This window comes from Moschus berezovskii, chromosome 14 (assembly GCF_049115385.1).
Source record: "Moschus berezovskii isolate FMDL1 chromosome 14, NW_MosBer_1.0, whole genome shotgun sequence".
Classification (NCBI taxonomy): domain Eukaryota; kingdom Metazoa; phylum Chordata; class Mammalia; order Artiodactyla; family Moschidae; genus Moschus; species Moschus berezovskii.
The window spans coordinates 8,673,432-8,691,929 of record NC_142473.1 but is presented as its reverse complement, the minus strand read 5'-3'; the positions used below and the strand labels follow the sequence as shown (position 1 = coordinate 8,691,929).

At 39.1% G+C, this 18,498-nt stretch overlaps 1 protein-coding gene across 4 annotated transcripts in view; it reads left to right on the top strand.

The window, feature by feature from the left end:
* Nucleotides 1–18,498, top strand: part of DYNC2H1 (dynein cytoplasmic 2 heavy chain 1) — a 460,552-nt gene that overhangs the window by 141,798 nt on the left and 300,256 nt on the right. For all 4 annotated transcript variants that reach the window (XM_055422858.2, XM_055422857.2, XM_055422859.2 and 1 more), the window contains exons 53-55: nucleotides 5,519–5,603; nucleotides 7,779–7,933; nucleotides 9,621–9,758. In XM_055422858.2, coding sequence (XP_055278833.2) covers nucleotides 5,519–5,603; nucleotides 7,779–7,933; nucleotides 9,621–9,758 — 378 coding nt within the window. The remainder of the gene's footprint in view (nucleotides 1–5,518; nucleotides 5,604–7,778; nucleotides 7,934–9,620; nucleotides 9,759–18,498) is intronic.

Below are 18,498 nucleotides of genomic sequence, written 5' to 3'. Positions count from 1 at the left end.
AAGAGGCTACATGAACAAGAGGTATTCATTAAGAAGCAGTAATTATTGGATGCTTAGTATGTGTCACTCTTCTATATACTGGGGATGTAGCAGAGAAAAGAGAGACACAAGTCCCTGCCCTCATGGAGTTTACATTCTTTTCGGGGATATTTGGAGGGAAAACTGTCTATAGGAAGAATCTGAGATGAGAGCACGCCTGGTGATTTGAGGGCCAGTTCATTTGTAACAGGGGCTTCCCTGGTGGCTCAGAAGTTAAAGCGTCTGCCCGCAATGCAGGAGACCCGGGTTCAATCCCTGGGTCAGGAAGATCCCCTGGAGAAGAAAATGGCTACCCACTCCAGTATTCTTGCCTGGAGAATCCCGTGGACAGAGGAGCCTGGTAGGCTACAGTCCACGGGGTCGCAAAGAGTCGGACACGACTGAGCAACTTCACTTTCACTTTTCTTTCATTTGTAACAGAGTGCACTCGGCGGAGAGTAGTTGCAGATGAGGTCCGGGGGTTAAGAGAGCGGTTAGTGTGGGGCTTTGTATGCTACTACAAGCGTTTCAGCTTTTCTGGAAACCAGAAAGGGACTCCTTGGAGGCTTGTGAGCAAAACTGTTCTGATGTTTTATGGGATTACACTGGCTTCTGTTTGAAAATACTGTGGAAGACCAGGAGGAAGCAGTTATCAAGGTATTGCAGTAACCTTGGTGAGAGACAAGGATGACTTGCTCTCAGGATGTAGTGGTAGAGGTGGTGAGAACTGGTAGATACTGGGTATGTTTTTCAGTGGAAATGATAAGGTTTGCTGACAGATTGTAGTAAGTTATTAGGGGAAGTGAGGAGTTGAGGATACCTTCAGGTATCCAGATTTCCAGTTGAGCTCCTGGAAAGACTGGGATACCTGTCAGTTGAGGGGAGACTATGAGAGGAACATTTTGAGAAGAGAAGATGAAGGTTTTAGTTTTAGATCTATTAAATATGAGGTGTGTCGGACATCCGAGTTGGAAGATTGAGAAGTTCAGGGGAAAAGGTGAGGCATACAGGCAAAATTGTGGGAATTATCAGAGTTTAAGTGGCATTTGAAGCTTTGAGAACAAATACTATGAAAGGAGTGAATATTGGCAGAAAGGGAAGAAACCGATCCAAAGGCTGACCCTGAGATGAACAGGAACCAGCAAAGGATACTGAGAAGGAACTGCTAGGGAAATAGGAAAACAGGAGTTGTGAATACAAGTGAAGCCTGGAAGCCAAGTGAAAACAGCATTCCGAAGGAGCAAGGAAGGATGAACTACTGTGACACATGGAAGTCCGTGAAGGCTGGAAGCTGATCATTGGGTTTAGCAACTTGTGTCCCTTAGTGACTTTAATGAAGCAGTTTCAGTTAGTGGTGGAAAAAAATATGGTATTGAAATGTGTTTTGGAAAGAATGAGAAGAGTAGAGAGTGAATGTGGTCATCTCTTTTGAAGAATTTTGTTATAAAGTGGAAGATTAAAATGGATCAGTAACGGCAGGAAGTGGGAATAAAATAGTTTTTTTCTTTTTAAAAAAATTTTTAAGATAGGATAAACTGGAGCATGCCCATATGCTGCTGGGAATGCAAGAAAGGAAACAAGACGTGTTATATGAAAAGGGGGAATTGCTGGAGCAAAGTCCTTGGGTCCAGACAGCATATAGGTCTATTACACAAACGAGAGGATTGAGGACAGGCCTTTGCTTGGGCTTCCCTGTGGCTCAGCTGGTAAAAAATCCGCCTGCAACGCAGGAGACCTGGGTTTGATCCCTGGGTTGGGAAGATCCCCTGGAGAAGGGAAAGGCTACCCACTCCCGTGTTCTGGCCTGGAGAATCCCACGGACTGTATAGTCCATGGGGTCGCAAAGAGTCGGACACAATGGAGCGACTCTCACTTCACTTTGCTTGCAGAACGAAAGCATCATCTGTAGCAACAGGAAAGGAAGCAGAGTACAGGGGTCTGGGTCCAAGCTGGTAGGCAGGGTAGCATTGGGAAGTTTTAGACACTTCTGTTTGTTTCTGTTTTCCAAGTGAAATCGGAACTAAGATTAATCACTTGAGAGAAAAGTTGAGGGAAGAGATTTTGAAATGTTGAATTTTAAGAGGATGTGCAAAACAGTGTTTTGGAAGAGTGAAAGGCTTAGGAGAATGGAGTATGATAGTAATAGCTAGATAGCATTATGGGTTCACATGAGGCTAGTGACTATAAAGTTCAGCTGAGGCCATTCAGTGTAGTTGTGTGCTTTTTCTCCAGTCACGTGTGCACTCAGGCTTATAGACCTGCAATAGTGGTGACTTGCATTTAAGCAGGATTGGGGCTTTGCTTTGCTCCTTGAGTATGTGCCAAACAATGTTCAAACTACCACACAACTGCACTCATCTCACACGCTAGCAAAGTAATGCTCAAAATTCTCCAGGTGAGGCTTCAATATACGTGAACTGTGAACTTCCAGATGTACAAGCTGGATTTAGAAAAGGCAGAGGAACCAGAGATCAAATTGCCAACATCTGCTGGATCATCGAAAAAGCAAGAGAGTTCCAGAAAAACATCTACTTCTTTTTTTACTGATTACGCCAAAGCCTTTGAATGTGTAGATCACAACAAGCTGTGGAAAATTCTTCACAAGATGGGAATACCAGACCACCTGACCTGCCTCCTGAGAAATCTGTATACAGGTCAGGAAGCAACAGTTAGAACCGAACATGGAACAGCAGACTGGTCCCAAATAGGAAAAGGAGTACATCAAGGCTGTATATTGTCACCCTGCTTATTTAACTTAAATGCAGATTACATCATGTAAAATGCCAGGCTGGATGAAGCACAAGCTAGGATCAAGATTGCTGTGAGAAATATTAATGACCTCAGATATGCAGATGGCACCACCCTTATGGCAGAAAGTGAAGAGGAACTAAAGAGCCTCTTGATGAAGGTGAAAGAGGAGAGTGAAAAATCTGGATTAAAACTCAACATTCAAAAAGCTAAGATCATAGCATCCATTCCCATCACTTCATGGCAGATAGATGGTGAAACAATGGAAACCGTGAGAAACTTTATTTTTGGGGGCTTCAAAATCACTGCAGGTGGTGACTCTAGCCATGAAATTAAAAGACACTTGCTCTTTGGAAGGAAAGCTATGACCAACCTAGACAGCATATTAAAAAGCAGAGACATTACTTTGCCAACAAAGGTCTGTCTAGTCAAAGCTATGGTTTTTCCAGTAGTCATGTATGAATGTGATATTTGGACTATAAAAAGAAAACAGCGCAGAAGAATTGATGCTTTTGAAATGTGGTGTTGGAGAAGACTCTTGAGAGTCCGTTGGACTGCAGGGAGATCCAACCAGTCCATCCTAAAGGAGATCAGTCCTGAATATTCATTGGAAGGACTGATGCTGAAGCTCCAATAGTTTGGCCACCTGATGTGAAGAACTGACTAATTGGAAAAGACTCTGATGCTGGGATAGATTGAAGGCAGGAGGAGAAGGGGACGACAGAGGATGAGATGGTTGGATGGCATTACTGATTCGATGGACATGAGTTTGAGCAAGCTCCAGGAGTTGGTGATGGACAGGGAAGCCTGGCATGCCGCACTCCATGGGGTTGCAAAGATGAACTGACTGACTGAGTCTGACAAAGTAGGGGAAGGCCAGAGAAGCTGAGAAGTTATGGTAGGAAGATGGCGAATGACAGTGTAAAGGTGGTTTAATGAATAGACTGCAGGTCTTGGTGAAATCTGAGGATTACTTGCATTGCAAAAGGTTAAGCTGGTAAGACAGGAATGTAAATGGTAAAAGGGGGATGTTTGCAAGTGAGCTTATGAAATTATTGCAGTTACTGTTAATGACGAGGTATTAGGATGAGACCATTTGACGTGGTGGGGGAGAGTGGCTGGGAAAACGGTGATAGATAACAGAAGGAGAAGAATTCAAGGAATTGAGAGGTCAAGGTATTGGTAAGAATGAATAGTGTTAATATACTCATTCAACTCTTTAGAAAGTGCTGTCTTTATCTCCTGGGAGGTAGAGTGAAAGCAAAGTGGAATGTGGTTGAAACCAGGCAAGAAAACTTCACTAACATGGGATATTATTTAGGGATAGATTCTTTCCCATCCCTCCCAGCTTTATTGAGGTATCAGTTCAGTTCAGTCGCTCAGTCGTGTCCGACTCTCTGCGACCCCATGAATCACAGCACGCCAGGCCTCCCTGTCCATCACCAATTCCCGGAGTTCACTCAAACTCATGTCCACAGAGTCGGTGATGCCATCCAGCCATCTCATTCTCTGTCGTCCCCGTCTCCTCCTACCCCCAATCCCTCCCAGCATCAGACTCTTTTCCAATGAGTCAACTCTTTGCATGAGGTGGCCAGAGTATTGGAGTTTCAGCTTTAGCATCAGTCCTTCCAGTGAACACCCAGGACTGGTCTCCTTTAGAATGGACTGGTTGTATCTCCTTGCAGTCCATTGACACATAAAAATTGTATGTGTTTAAGGTGTATATCATGTTGTTTTGTTTATTTTATGTTGTGAAATGATTAGCACAATCAAGCTAACTGACCTGAGGTATAGAGCATTTTAAAGAAAGTGAGTTTCCAAAGAAATGTCCGTTGATTTAAAAGTGTGTATTTAAAATATTCTCTCAGTTGCTTCAGTATATTTTTAGAAATCAGTGAAAGTATTTGAGAAAAAAAAATATTCTTTGGCTCAAGAATCATGGCACTTTCAAACTCTCCACTAGTTAAGGCATCTTCTGTCTTAACGTTTTATTCAGTCTGAGAAGAAAAAGATGTTTTTTGATCTGGTTACCTGGATTACTTGCACTTGTTCTTATTAGACATGTGAACTGTATCAGATGAAATAAGTTCAAGGTTTTTGGCTTAATTTAAAAATTTTGGAGTTCTACTTGTTTTTTTCCCCCAGAATTAGGGTTTAAACTTTTTTATATATAGTTTAGTTATCTGTTCATTACTTAATTTTCTTACTTGTGATAGTGGCAAAAACCTTGCTATGACTAGACAATAGATAGTTTTTAGCATTATCAATTATGAAATTATTTTCATTTATTTTTCATTATTTCTCATTTAAGAAATCTAAGAATCCTTCCTGTTCCTTTATTTCCTGAAGGCATTCTATTAGTTTGATACCAAATAAAACATTTGGTTTTATTACTTTGTGATTTTTAAATGATATCCGTGATTATTTTCTAATTCAATGAAAATTGTTATTTTCTTCATTTAATAAAGTCTAATCATTTTTCAAGTGAGATGTTGAAGCTTTTCCTGTGTGCTATTAATTTCCAGTCAATGGTTGATATGTGTCAAAGTATCAACTAGGAAATGTTTTCTGAAGACTGAGGTACTGTTTTGTTTTTTTTTTTTTTACTTAGTCTGGAAGGAATCCTAGAAGAAAAGTCTGATTGATACTTTTTATTTGGTGTGTTAAGTGTTTTTTTTACCTCTGATATTGGATTTACTTAAACTTTTTTCATACTGAATTGAAGTTTAAAGAAATGCTGTTCCTGTTTTAGATACCTGAAATGTTACTCAGCGAAATGGGTGGTGAAGAAAGATACAGTGATAAAAAAAGAAAAGAAGAAAAGAAAAAGAAATCAGGTAGTATTTTGATGAAATTTATTTTATTTGGCTTTTATTGATGAAATAATTGCTGTTTTCTAATGTCGTAAGGAAAGCAGGGTCAGTAATGAAGAGCCTTCCATGTCATGTTCAGTTCAGTTCAGTCGCTCAGTCGTGTCTGACTCTTTGCGACCCCATGAATCACAGCACGCCAGTCCTCCCTGTCCATCACCAACTCCCGGAGTTCACTCAAACTCATGTCCATTGAGTCGGTGATGCCATCCAGCCATCTCATTCTCTGTCGTCCCCTTCTCCTCCTGCCCCCAGTCCCTCCCAGCATCAGAGTCTTTTCCAGTGAGTCAACTCTTCGCATGAGGTGGCCAAAGTATTGGAGTTTCAGCTTCAGCATCAGTCCTTCCAATGAACACCCAGGATTGATCTCCTTTAGAATGGACTGTCCAAGGGACTTCAAGAGTCTTCTCCAACACCACAGTTCAAAAGCATCAGTTCTTCGGTGATCAGCTTTCTTCACAGTCCAACTCTCAAATCCATACATGACCACTGGAAAAACCATAGCCTTGACTAGACGGACCTTTGTTGGCAAAGTAATGCTTCTGCTTTTTAATCTAGGTTGGTCACAACTTTCCTTCCAAGGAGTAAGCGTCTTTTAATTTCATGGCTGCAGTCAGCATCCGCAGTGATTTTGGAGCCCCCCAAAATAAAGTCTGATACTGTTTCCACTGTTTCCCCATCTACAGAAGGAATTTGGATTCTGTCTTCTTAGTGATTTGGGATAATTGGCAGGTTTTTGTTAGAGATGTAACCAGAGTCTTGTTTTAGAAAGAGAAGTCTCTGCATCCACCTGATTTTTCAGATATTAGAAATAGATTGGTGTACAGAGAAACAGGGGTACTATCCCTTCTAATCTAAGAGGAAGGAATGGACTTGGGCAGTATTAGGAGGTAATCTAAAGAGGATTTGGTTATATAATGGCTGCTGTATGCAAGGAAAAAGAAGGATGCAAGAAAATTTATCAGAGTTCTACTTGGAAAATTTATTAGAAGTTGATTTTGTTCACTGGGGTAGAGAATACAGAGGGGAATAGGTTGAGACAACAAGAGAAAGATAATGTGGTTGGTCATGTGTATATCGGCTTCCCAGGTGGCTCAAGTAATAAAGAATCTGCCTGCCAGTGTAGGTGATGTGGGTTTGATCCCTGGGTCAGGAAGATCCTCTGGAGAGAAAATGGCAACCCACTCCAATATTCTTACCTGGAAAATTCCATGGACAGAGGAGCCTGGTGGGCTACTACTGTCCATGGATTTGCAAAAAGTTGAACAAGACTGAGCGACTGAGCACGCATGTGTATATTGAATCTAATGAGAGCTTGTTCTTAATTTTTTGACTTTTGAATCCTGTTTCTTCCCATGTACGTAAAAGGGGATAGGTATTATTTGGTTTGGTGTCTGTTTTCCACTCATATAGCTTTTAGTAAGCTTACTTTTAGACTACATGTTGCTGCTGCTGCTAAGTCACTTCAGGCGTGTCTGACTCTGTGCGACCCCATGGACTGCAGCCCACCAGGCTCGCCCGTCCCTGGGATTCTCCAGGCAAGAACACTGGAGTGGGTTGCCATTTCCTTCTCCAATGCATAAAAGTGAAAGTGAAGTCGCTCAGTCGTGTCCGACCCTTAGCGACCCCACGGACTGCAGCCTACCAGGCTCCTCCATCCATGGGATTTTCTAGGCAAGAGTACTGGAGTGGCTTGCCATTGCCTTCTCCGAGACTACATGTTACGTAGTCCCAATTAATTGACATGGGAAACTAGGTTTGTCTTTCTTGCAGCAATAAAACTTGTCAGGGGAAATACAGGAAAGGGTATATAAATACAGTTGAAGTGTAGAGACCACTGGAAAAAATAATGCAAATTAATAAGAAAAATGGAAGCTATGCATGGATAGCTAGGAATACCTGTTCACCTTTAAGCAAATATATTAACTCATAATTTCATTGAGTAGAAGGCAACCCACTCCAGTACTCTTGCCTAGAAAATTCCATGGATGGAGGAGCCTGGTGGGCTACAGTCCATGGGGTCGCAAAGAGTCAGACACAACTAAGTGACTTCCCTTTCACTTTAGAAGAAGATATAGTTAAGTTTATTTTCTGTAATTCTTAATGGACCATACTTACATTGTCATTTTTTTTCTTTTCTAGTTGATCCTGATTTTCTAAAATCATTTTTATTAATCCATGAGTCTTGTAAATCATATGGTGCTACACCAAGCCGATATATGACCTTTTTACGTGTGTATTCTGCCATTAGTAGCAGCAAGAAAGAGGAATTATTAAAAAGACAAAGTCATTTGCAGGTACATTATTGGTGATCTAAAATTATTTTATTTATGTCTAGGGGACAAGGATTATGTAAATCACAATGCCATAAATAAATATTTGTACTGTATTAAATGTCCTGGAAAACTGTCTCACCTATCTATATTGCCCACTGGATTATAGGAATGGTCTTGTATTTTTTTTGGTTGAATAATTATTTCTTTTCTTCACTACGCACGTTATTTGTGTGCTTTTGATAGCCTATTGTGCTGGTTTTAAAGGTTTTTCACATGAACTTATTTTAGAAATCAAAAGTAACTATTATTAATTAAAATATATGTTTTATCGTAGATTTTGTATTTATAATTATATTTTATAAACATTCTTAAAAGTATATGTTATTATATATATTTCATTAATATGTATAATTTATTATATTCTTATTTATATCACTTAGTACATTTGGAACTCTTTGTATTTCTGTAATTGTAGAGCTTCAGCTTAAGTGTGCTATTAGAATGCTAGCCTCAGATTCTGTCAGAGAGCATTCCATCTCCAGAGTTCTTGCTTCTCTTTGTAAGGGTAGGAAACCAGGAACATTAATTGATAGAGTTATCGTTATCCTTCTTTCTACTGATTTACTTTCATTTATATTAAGCCACTAACTGCACATGCTTTGAAGGGTTAGTTTCCTGATTTAGTTCTCTGTTGTATTTGAGGAAAGTAAATTTACTGAGTTACAGCTCTGTTGGGTCAGTGTCTTGTGAACATCAGATAAAATGCTTATGTGAAGAACTGGCACGGTGCCCGTCCTCTGTACCAGGTGCTCAGTAAATACTGTTTGAAGTGAGTGAAGTGCAGTCGCTCAGTCACGTCCGACTCTGTGCGACTCCATGGACTGTAGCCTACCAGGCTCCTCGGTCCATGTGATTTTCCAGGCAAGAGTACTGGAGTGGGTTGCCATTCCTTCTCCAGGGGATCTTCCTGATTCAGGGATTGAACCTGGGTCTCCCACATTGTAGGCAGACGCTTTTCCGTTTGAACTACCAAGTTTACATTCCCTTTTTTTTTTTGCCATTGCTATCTTTCTTCTGATTAGTTTTGCAGCAAAAATGCAATTGTGTTGAATATTTTTCATGTTCATTCCTTGGATTATCGATGGACAGTGGAATGGAGTGTTATAATGGCCAGACCAGGGTCACCCCCACCCCTCCCAAAGAATAGCCGAAGTATTTGGAGTGATTGCTAACCAGCACCCTATGTAAGGCAGTCTCTTATAAAATGGTTGGAAAATGGACAAACAAAACCAAGGCATGTCCAGTATAAAAAGAGTGGTCCCTGAGATCCTTTTGATCAGTTAATGAGACTGAAAAATTAGAAAGGTTTACTGAGGATTTTTTTTTTTTTTTTCTATTTTCTTTCCTGTCTAATGCAGTTGGGTAAAATCCCACTGGTTAAGCTATCTAATATATGTTAATGTATTAGCCTTACTGTGATGCTTTAAGATCCAGTTTTCTCTAAATCCTTTTTGGAGTCTCTTTTTACATCTTAATGTGTAAACAGTTGACTAAATTGTTATAATTAGCAATAAGAAAAACTCAAGTTCACTTCAGATGTGGTATTTGTACACATTTATATTTTTTTGATTCATTCTTACAGACTTTGTTTACCCTATGTATATAAAATTCCTTTCTTTTAATATTGTCAGTTCTTCTATTAATGTAGGCTGGTGTATCTAAACTAAATGAAGCCAAAGCTCTTGTGGCTGAATTGAACAGAAAAGCTGGAGAACAAAGTGTATTACTTAAAACTAAGCAAGATGAAGCAGATGCTGCTCTTCAAGAGATCACAGTGTCAATGCAGGTAATATTTAGAGGAAGCACAGAGATGCAAACAGTAGGAAGGTCATTGATACCTGGTTGTTGTTCAGTGTGAAAGATAACGATTTTACTCAAGTGGATTTAAAAAATATTGCTTGTCTATATTGAGTAGACTGATAGTGTTGTGTACTTGAACTTTTGAAAAGAGTCTATTATTTTCCCATATTGTTTAAAATCACAACTGTATTCACCTCAGTTGTTTATACACTAATTTATCTAAATACTATAAATACAAAAGTATAAACATTTTGATTGGTATAGATTTGTTTACCCTCTGTTAGTTAATATTTTCTTTTATTTTTCTTAATATTATCTCCTTCAGGCTTCAAGCCTGTTTTTGATATTCTTAGGATTTATAAAATGTCTTTATTCATTCTATTTATACTTTCATGATATTTTTAATATTTTGATTGTATCTTCTTTTTACATTGCCTTTCTTTGGTTGAACCATCTCAAGGGAGATTTCTTTGCATTCTTTATTGCCAGGGTATTCTTTTTTTTAAAAAAAAAATTTTTATTGAAGGATAATTGCTTTACAGAATTTGCTGTTTTCTGTCAAACCCCAACACAAATCAGCCATAGGTGTACATATATCCCCTCCCTTTTGAACCTCCCTCCCATCTCCCTCCCCATTCCACCCCTCTAGGTTGATACAGAGCCCCTGTTTGAGTTTCCTGAACTGTACAGCAAATTCCCGTTGGCTGTCTATTTTACATATTGCAATGTAAGTTTCCATGTTACTCTTTCCATGCATCTCACCCTCTCTCCCCTCTCCCCATGTCCACAAGTCTATTCTCTATGTCTGCTTCTCCACTGCTGTCCTGTAAGTAAATTCTTCAGTACCATTTTTCTAGAATCCGTATATATGTGTTAGAATACATATTCATCTTTCTCTTTCTGACTCACTTCACTCTGTATAATAGGTTCTAGGTTCATTCACTTCATTAGAACTGACTAAAATGCGTTCCTTTTTATGGCTGAATATTCCATTGTGTATATGTACCGAAACTTCTTTATTCATTCATCTTTTGATGGGCATCTAGGTCACTTCCATGTTCTAGCTATTGTAAATAGTGCTACAATGAACAATGGGATACATGTATCTTTTTCAATTTGGTTTCCTCAGGGTGTATGGCTAGGAGTGGCATTGCTGGGTCATATGGTGGTTTTATTCCTGACTTTTAAAGGAATCTCCATACCGTCTTCCATAGTGGCTGTATTAATTTGCATTCCCACCAACAATGCAAGAGCGTTCCCTTTTTCCCACAACTTCTCCAGCATTTATTCTTTGTTGACTTTTTGATGATGGACATTCTGACTGGTGTGAGGTGATACTCATTGTAATTTTGATATGCATTCTCTAATAATGAGCCATGTTGAGCATCTTTCCATTTGTTTGTTAGCCATCTGTATGTCTTCTTTGGAGAAATATGTTTAGGTCTTTTCCCCACTTTTTGATTGGGTTGTTTGTTTTTCTGGTGTTGAGTTGTATGAGCTGCTTGTATATTTTGGAAATTAATCTTTTGTCAGTTTCATTTGCTATTATTTTCTCCCATTCCAAGGGTTGTCTTTTCACCTTGCTTATAGTTTCCTTTGCTGTGCAAAAGCTTTTAAGTTTAATCAGGTCCCACTTGCTTACTTTGACTTTTATTTCCGTTACTCTAGGAGGTGGGTCATAGACAATCTTGCTTTGATTTTTGTCAGTCAGTGTTCTGCCTATGTTTTCCTCTTAAGAGTTTATGGTTTCTGGTCTTACATTTAGGTCTTTAATCCATTTTGAGTTTATCTTTGTGTATGGTGTTAGGAAGTGTTCTAATTTCATTATTTTACATGTAGCTGTCCAGTTTTCCCAGCACCATTTATTGAAGAGGCTCTCTTTGCCCCAATTATATTCTTGCCTCCTTTGTCAAAAATAAGGTACCCATAGATGCATGGGTTTATGTCTGGGTTTTCTATCTTGTTCTATTAATCTGTCTTTCTGTTTTTGTGCCAGTACCATACTGTATTGATGAATGTAGCTTTTTAATCTGAAGTCAGGAAGGTTGATTTCTCCAGCTCCATTATTTCTCAAGATTTCTTTGGCTATTCAGGATCTTTTGTGTTTTCAAATGAAATGTGAAATTTTTTGTTCTAGTTCTGTGAAAAATGCCATTGGTAATTTGATAGGTATTGCATTGAATCTGTAGATAGCATTTGGTAGTATAGTCGTTTTCACAATATTGATTTTTCTTACCCAGGAACATGGAATATCTCTCCATCTGTTCTTGTCATCTTTGATTTCTTTCATTAGTGTCTTATAATTGTCTGTGTACATTTCTGTTGTCTCCTTAGGTAAGTTTATTCATAGATATTTATTTGTTTTTTGTTGTAATGGTGAATCGGATTGAGTCCTTAATTTCTCTTTCTGATTTTTCATTGTTAGTATATAGAAATGCAAGTGATTTCTGTGTATTGATTTTGTTTCCTGAAACACTGTGAAATTTACTGATTAGCTGTGGTAATTTTCTGATAGTATCTTTAGGGTTTTCTATGTACAGTATCATGTCATCTGCAGACAGTGAGAACTTTACTTCTTTTCCAATTTGGCTTCCTTTTATTTCTTTTTCTTCTCTGATTGCTGTAGCTAGGGCTTCCAGAACTATGTTGAATAATAGTGGTGAAAGTGGACACCCTTGTCTTGTTCCTGACCTTAGGGGGAATGCTTTCAGTTTTTCACCATTGAGAATAATGTTTGTTGTAGGCTTAGCATATACGGCCTTTACTATGTTGAGGTAGGTTCCTTCTGTGCCCTTTTTTGAAGAGTTTTAATCATAAATTGGTGCTGAATTTTGTCAAAGGTATTTTCTGCATCTGTTGAGATTATCATATGATTTTTATCATTCAGTTTAATATGGTGTATCACATTGATTGATTTGCATATATTGAAGAGTCCTTGCATCCCTGGAATAAACCCAGCTTGATCATGGTGTATGAGCTTTTTGATGTGTTGCTGAATTCTGTTTGCTAAACTTTTGTTGAGGGTTTTTGCATCTGTCTTCACCAGTGATATTGGCCTGCAATTTTCTTTTTCTGTGTTGTTGTCTGGTTTTGGTATCAGGGTGTTGGTGGCCTCATAGAATGAGTTCGGAAGTGTTCTTTCATCTGCAGTTTTTTCATAGAGTTTTAGAAGGATAAGCATTAGCTCTTCTCTAAATGTTTGATAGAATTCACCTGTGAAGCCATGTGTTCCTGGGCTTTTGTCTTTAGAGAGATATTTGTTCACAGCTTCCATTTCAGTGCTTGTAATTGGGTTGTTCATAGTTTCTATTTCTTCCTGGTTCAGTCTGGGAAGATTGAATTTTTCTAAGAATGTGTCCATTTCTTCCAGGTTATCCATTTTATTGTCATATATTTGTTCTTAATAGTCTCTTATAATCCTTTGTATTTCTGCATTGTCTGTTGTAACCTTTTTTTTCATTTCTAATTCTGTTGATTCTTCTCTCTTTTTCTTGATGAATCTGTCTAAATGTTTGTCAATTTTATTTATCTTCTCAAAGAACCAGCTTTTAGTTTTATAAATCTTTACTATTGTTTCTTTCATTTCTTTTTCATTTATTTCTGCTCGGATCTTTATGATTTCACTCCTTCTACTAATTTTTTTTTTTGTCCTTGTTTCTCCAGTTGTTTTAGGTGTAAAGTTAGGTTGTCTGTTTGATGTTTTTCTTGTTTCTTGAGGTATGGTTGTATTGCTATAAACTTCCCTCTTAGAAATATTTTGCTGCATCCCATAGGTTTTGAGTTGTCGTGTTTCATTGTCATTTGTTTTAGAAATTTTTTGATTTCCCTTTTGATTTCTTCAGTAACCTGTTATTTAGAAACGTGTTGTTTGTCTTCATGTGTTTGTGTTTCTTAAACAGTTTTTTTCTTGTCACTGATATCTAGCCTCATAGCGTTGTGGTAGGAGAAGATGCTTGATACGATTTCAATTTTCTTAAATTTACTGAGGTTTGACTTGTGACCCAAGATGTGGTCTATCCGGAAGAATGTTCCATGTGCCCTTGAGAAGAAAGTGTATTCTTCTGCATTTGTGTCTTTAGGTCTGAAGTGGGTTTCCTGTAGACAGCATATATACGGGTCTTGTTTTTGTATCCACTCAGCCAGTCTGTGTCTTTTGGTTGGAGCATTTAAACAGTTTACATTTAAGTAATTACTGATATGTATGTTCCTATTGCCACTTTCTTAATTGAAGTTTGTTTTTATAAATCTTCTTCTTCTTGTGTATTTCCTGACTACGTATGTCCCTTTAACCTTTGTTGCAAAGCTGGTTTGTTGGTACTGAATTCTCTTAACTTTTGCTTGTCTGAAAGTTTTTATTTCTCCATCAATTTTGAATGAGATCCTTACTGGGTACAGTAATCTTGGGTGTAGATTTTTCCCTTTCAGTATTTTTAAGTATATCTTGCCATTCCTTTTGGCCTGCAGAGTTTCCACTGAACATTCAGCTTTTAAGCATATGGGGTTTCCTTTGTATGTTACTTGTTGCTTTTCCCTTGCTGCTTTTAATATTCTTTCTTTGTGTTTAGTCTTTGTTAGTTTGAGTAGTATGTGTCTTGACATGTTTCTCCTTGGGCTTATCCTGTGTTGGACTCTGTGCCTCTGGGACTTGATTGACTATTTCCTTTTCCAAGTTGGAAAAATTTTCAACTATCATCTCTTCAAAAATTTTCTCATACGCTTTGTTTTTCTCTTCTTCTGGGACCCCTATAATTCGAATGTTGCTGCGTTTGATATTGTCCCAGAGGTCTCTGAGACTATCTTCAGTTCTTTTCATTCTTTTTACTTTATTCTGCTCTTCAGAAGTTATTTCCACCATTTTATCTTCCAGATCACTGATTCATTCTTCTGCTTCAGATATTCTGCTATTGGTTCTTTCTAGAGTATTTCTGATTTCGGTAATTGTGTTGTTTGTATGTCTATTCTCTAATCCTTCTAGGTCTTTGTTAATTGATTCTTGCATTTTCTCCATTTTGTGTTCAAGGTTTTTGATCATCTTTGCTATCATTATTCTGAATTCTTTTTCAGGTAGTTTGCCTATTTCCTATTTATTTGGATTTCTGTGTTTCTCGTTTGTTCCTTCATTTGTGTGTGTAGTATTTTTCTGCCTTTTCATTAGTTTTTTTAAATTATTGTGTTTGAGGTCACCTTTCCCAAGCTTCAAGGTTGATTTCTTTCTTCCTCTTGGTCTCAGCCCTCCTAAGGTTGGTTCAGTGATTTGTGTAAGCTTTGTACAGGGCGAGATTTGTGCTGAATTTTTTTGTTTGTTTGTTTTTCCTCTGGTGGTCAAGGCTGAGAGAGATGGTAATCTTGTATGGTGATTATTGGGTTTGTATTTTTGTTTTGTTTGTTGTGTAGATGAGGTGTCCTGCACAGGATGCTACTGGTGGTTGTGTGATGCTGGGTCTTTTATTCAAGTCTTTTTCTTTGTGTGAGTTTTCACTATTTGATACTCCCTAGAGTTAGTTCTAGGCAATGGCAACCCACTCCAGTACTCTTGCCTGAAAAATCCCATGGACGGAGGAGCCTGGTAAGCTGCAGTTCATGGTGTCGTGATGAGTTGGACATGACTGAGTGACTTCACTTTCACTTTTCACTTTCATGCATTGGAGAAGGAAATGGCAACCCACTCCAGTGTTCTTGCCTGGAGAATCCCAGGGACAGCGGAGCCTGTTGGCTGCCGTCTATGGGGTTGCACAGAGTTGGACACGACTGAAGTGACTTAGCAGTAGCAGAGTTAGTTCTCTGGTAGTCCAGAGTCTTGGATTCAGTGCTCCCACTCCAAAGACTTAGGGCTTGATCTCTGATCAGGAACATGTGGTTTGTTACGGCATTCGGTTCCGTTCCGTTCAGTCGCTCAGTCGTGTCTGACTCTTTGCGACCCCATGAATCACAGCACACCAGGCCTCCTTGTCCATCACCAGTTCCTGGAGTTCACCCAAACTCACGTCCATCGAGGCGGTGATGCCATCCAGCCTTCTCATTCTCTGTCGTCCCTGTCTCCTCCCGCCCCCAATCACTCCCAGCATCTCAGTCTTTTCCAGTGAGTCAACTCTTCGCATGAGGTGGCCAAAGTATTGGAATTTCAGCTTTAGCATCAGTCCTTCCAGTGAACACCCAGGATTGATCTCCTTTAGAATGGACTGGTTGGATCTCCTTGCAGTCCAAGGGACTCTCAAGAGTCTTCTCCAGCACCACAGTTCAAAAGCATCAATTCTTCGGCGATCAGCTTTCTTCACAGTCCAACTCTCACATCCATACATGACCACGGGAAAAACCATAGCCTTGACTAGACGGACCTTTGTTGGCAAAGTAATGTCTCTGCTTTTTAGTATGGTATCTAGGTTGGTCATAACCTTCCTTCCAAGGAGTAAGCGTCTTTTAATTTCATGGCTGCCATCAGCATCCGCAGTGATTTTGGAGCCCAGAAAAATAAAGTCTGACACTGTTTCCACTGTTTCCCCATCTATTTGCCATGAAGTGATGGGGGCTTCCCTGGTGGCTCAGAGGTTAAAGCGTCTGCCTCCAATGCGGGAGACCCGGGTTCGATCCCTGGGTCGGGAAGATCCCCTGGAGAGGGAAACAGTAACCCACTCCAGTATTCTTACCTGGAGAATCCCATGGACGGAGAAGCCTGGTAGGCTACAGTCCACCGGGTCGCAAAGAGTCGGACACGACTGAGCGACGGAACGGAGTGGAATGGAACGGATGGAACCATATGCCATGATCTTTGTTTTCTGAATGTTGAGCTTCAAGCCAACCTTTTCACTCTCCTCTTTCACTTTCATCAAGAGGTTATCATCATGTTACCACATTGAGATTAAAACAAATACTCCAAAACAAGAAACCAAAGAATAACCCCAGACAAATGGTAGTTAGAAAATCAGACAAATAATAATTAAAATAATGGAATATGCACGTATCTGTATACACCCATGAGCAAAGTCAAAACAGTCCAATAGAAATGAAGTACAGTAGATTGATCCATCGAACAGAGGAAATAAAAAATTATATTTACCAGTTAAGAACCCAGCTAACTATGGCACAAACTGGGAAACAAAACTAAAGCAAGGTGCCAAGTGGAGAAACAAAACTAACAAATATGTTGAGAGGAAAGGAAAGAAAGAAAAGAAGGAAAGAACTGATATTCAAAGTTAAATAGAGGTAGATAAAGAAGATTTATATACTTTAAAGATTAATGCAAGGGGAACAGAACAGTAGGAAAGACAAAGGAATAAGTGGAGAAAAAATATAATAGGTTAAAAAATAAAAAAATTGTAAAATGAGAAAAAAAAAGAAGATGAATGAAAAAAAAAAAGGAAATCTCCAGAGAATCGCAAAAGCCCAATGTAGAGGCAGATGTTGATAAAAAACGGTGTGACTGAATATACACATATACATATATACCCATAAGCAAAATCAAAACAATCCAACAAAAATAAAGTACGATAGATTGACCTGGCAAACAAAGGAAACCAAGTTATTTCTACCAGTTAGTAACAAAACTAAGTAAAGCACAAACTAGAAAACAAAATTAAAGCAAGGTGCCAATTGTTGAATAAAGTAGTGAAAATAAAACTAAATAATATGCTGAGAGGAAAGGAAAGAAAGAATAGATGTGCACAGTTACTGAACTGAACTGAAAGGTTTATATACATTAAAGATTAACTGCATGGGGAGAAGAACAGTAGGAAAATCAAACAAATGTGGAAAAAATAAGAATAGGTTTAAAAAGTTAAAAATGAAAATTAACAAGAAAAGAAAAAAAATGTCCACAGAACTGCAAAAGCCCAACATAGAGCCAGTGGTTTATAACAACAATAAAAATTGTGACTGAGGAAAAAAAAAAGAAAACTCAGAAACAATTAGATTTCATGAGACGAGCTGACTCACTGGAAAAGAGTCTGATGCTGGGAAGGATTGGGGGCAGGAGGAGATGGGGACGACAGAGAATGAGATGGCTGGATGGCATCACTGACTCGATGGACATGAGTTTGAGTGAACTCCAGGAGTTGGTGATGGACAGGGAGCCCTGGCGTGCTGTGATTCATGGGGTCGCAAAGAGTCGGACACGACTAAGCGACTGAACTGAACTGAACTGAACTGAGTGCCAATAAAATCGACGACTATATCAGGGGGAGGCATAAAACAGGGAATAAAAAAGAAGAAAAATCCAAAAGCATCTACAGAACAGTGAAAAGGTAAGAGTAATAAATGTTTTTCTTGAGTCACTGCCATCAGGGTCCTTTCCCTCCCTGGGACTCACAGTCCACCTCACCTCCCTAGGATGCCCTCCAACACTCTGCTGGTCTCTCGACCTACTGTGTGAGCAGTTCAGATTCTAATCTGGTCCTACTCCTGTGTGTTCTTGCCTCCAGTGTCCACAGCTATCAGAATTAGTATGTTTTCTTTCGTGGGAGCTCTCAATGACCTTTATATATTCCACAGACACACTGCGTAGTTGATCCTGTGGATTTAACCTGCAGCTTGTACAGCTGGTGGGAAGGTTTTGTATCTTCTTCCTTAGCCACACTGCCCCTGGGTTTCAGTTGTGGTTTTATTTCCATCTCTGCATTTGTGTCGTCCACTGGGGTTTTCTCCCAGGGATCCCCTGGAAGACTTGGATTTGCTTCTGTGAGGGCCAGGTGCAGAGGTGGTGCAGCTGTTTCAGTCGCAGGGGTTTTGGCAGC